The sequence below is a fragment of the Micromesistius poutassou genome (genome assembly GCF_964030765.1).
Source record: "Micromesistius poutassou genome assembly, chromosome: 15".
Classification (NCBI taxonomy): Eukaryota; Metazoa; Chordata; class Actinopteri; order Gadiformes; family Gadidae; genus Micromesistius; species Micromesistius poutassou.
This window is the reverse complement of record NC_140285.1, coordinates 17,511,951-17,514,081: the sequence shown is the minus strand read 5'-3', so window position 1 is coordinate 17,514,081 and position 2,131 is coordinate 17,511,951. Positions and strand designations below refer to the sequence as shown.

Genomic DNA, 2,131 nt, shown 5'->3' with positions numbered 1-2,131 from the left:
TTATTTGGGGACACCCTACCCCTTCACGGGAACGTGCAAAATCTAGGGTTAGGGCCCAAATCTAGGAGAAGGGGGAGAATTGGGACAGGGCCTTAATGGTGGTCCCCTCCACCAATACCTTGATTATTATCTGACAGCCTACCGGTGATGGGCTGAGAGAGACAGCAGCCTACCGGTGATGGGCGGTCAGAGAGCAGCCTACCGGTGATGGGCTGAGAGAGAGAGCAGCCTACCGGTGATGGGCGGTCAGAGAGCAGCCTACCGGTGATGGGCTGGCCCCCGTAGGTGATGTTGAGGTTGTAGGTGCCCGCCTCGTAGGGGATGTACTCCACGCTGCAGCTGCCGTCCTTGTTGTCCGTGCAGGACATCTTGGCCTCTGAGAGGGCCCCTCCACGGCCAGGCCCAGGCCCCCGGTGCCCGCCCCGCTGCGGAACACACACACGGTCAACAACACGCCCCGCGCCCCGCTCCCCGCTCTGCTGCCTGTGGACGGGGCCGTACCGGGTCTCCACCGTGAACTTGTTGGCCTTGTTGGTGATGCCGCCCTTCAGCCCCGGGCCGTGCACACGCACGCGGCCCGGGTCACAGCCCTCCGACACCGCCACGCGGAACGGGCTCCTGGGGACCGGACTGCTGTCGTAGGCCACCTCCACGCTGTGGGGTCCTGGGGAACACAGGCACTGCATTAAGCCTGCTCAGGGGCCCCTCTGGGCCCTGGGGAACACAGGCACTGCATTAAGCCTGCTCAGGGGCCCCTCTGGGCCCTGGGGAACACAGGCACTGCATTAAGCCTGCTCAGGGGCCCCTCTGGGCCCTGGGGAACACAGGCACTGCATTAAGCCTGCTCAGGGGCCCCTCTGGGCCCTGGGGAACACAGGCACTGCATTAAGCCTGCTCAGGGGCCCCTCTGGGCCCTGGGGAACACAGGCACTGCATTAAGCCTGCTCAGGGGCCCCTCTGGGCCCCGGGGAACACACGCATTTCATTAAGCCTGCTCAGGGGCCTAAGCCTGCTCACCCTCCTCGTGGGGGGGTACTACTCACCCTCCTCGTAGGGGGTACTACTCACCCTCCTCATGGGGGGGGGTACTACTCACCCTCCTCATGGGGGGGGGGGTACTACTCACCCTCCTCATGGGGGGGGGTACTACTCACCCTCCTCGTGGGGGGGGGGTACTACTCACCCTCCTCATGGGGGGGGGTACTACTCACCCTCCTCATGGGGGGGGGGTACTACTCACCCTCCTCATGGGGGGGGGTACTACTCACCCTCCTCGTAGGGGGTGTACTACTCACCCTCCTCATGGGGGGGGGTACTACTCACCCTCCTCATGGGGGGGGGTACTACTCACCCTCCTCGTAGGGGGTGTACTACTCACCCTCCTCATGGGGGGGGGGGGGGTACTACTCACCCTCCTCGTAGGGGGTGTACTACTCACCCTCCTCATGGGGGGGGGGGGGTACTACTCACCCTCCTCATGGGGGGGGGTACTACTCACCCTCCTCGTAGGGGGTGTACTCCACGCTGTAGGTCCCGTCTCCCAGGTCCCGGACCAGGGCGTCTGTGCGGCTGCCTGAGGGGTTGCTGATCAGGGTCTTGATGTGGTCGCCGCCGCTCTGCGTGAGGGCGCGGGCGTCCACCGTGAAGTCAGTGGTGGCCTCGCGGAACACACCTGGAGGGGCGGCGGGGGGGGTCGGGGGTCGGGGGGAGAACGTTTCAGAGCAGAAGTGTGAGACCTGTGATGACTCAACATGTCAAATCTGCTGGCCACTGAAAACGAGCAAAAGGAATTACTAGCGTGCGAGTGTCAGGTAAACGCCAAGAATGGTCAAACCTAGAGTCATTCACAAACGGTACGATATACGAAAGGTGAAGCCGGACATGTTCGCAAGGACAACACCGAGCGAGACGTGTCACCTAGCAGCTGCTGTCCCCTCCAGCGTCACTACATGAACGGGAGTGACTGACTGAAGCTCATCTGAGGCCCTGCCGCTCTCTGGTTCACCAGGTTAGAACCATCGTCACCGTACCATGTCGCACACCATAACGCGACAGGACGTTACCTTTGCCCTCGACTCCCGGCCCGAAGACGCGCACGCCACTGGCGTCCACCGCCGGCTCCACGTTGAGG

At 63.4% G+C, this 2,131-nt stretch overlaps 1 protein-coding gene across 1 annotated transcript in view; it reads right to left on the bottom strand.

The window, feature by feature from the left end:
- Nucleotides 1-77: 77 nt before the first annotated feature.
- The window catches only part of LOC311360070 (filamin-A-like), a 32,859-nt gene continuing 30,805 nt past the window's right edge, over nt 78-2,131 (bottom strand). The window contains 5 exon segments of the mRNA XM_084480158.1: nt 78-380; nt 383-425; nt 502-664; nt 1,499-1,672; nt 2,064-2,131. The exon segment at nt 2,064-2,131 is cut by the window's right edge and continues 251 nt beyond it. Of these exon segments, the coding sequence (XP_084336284.1) occupies nt 93-380; nt 383-425; nt 502-664; nt 1,499-1,672; nt 2,064-2,131 (736 nt within the window). The 3' untranslated portion in view covers nt 78-92.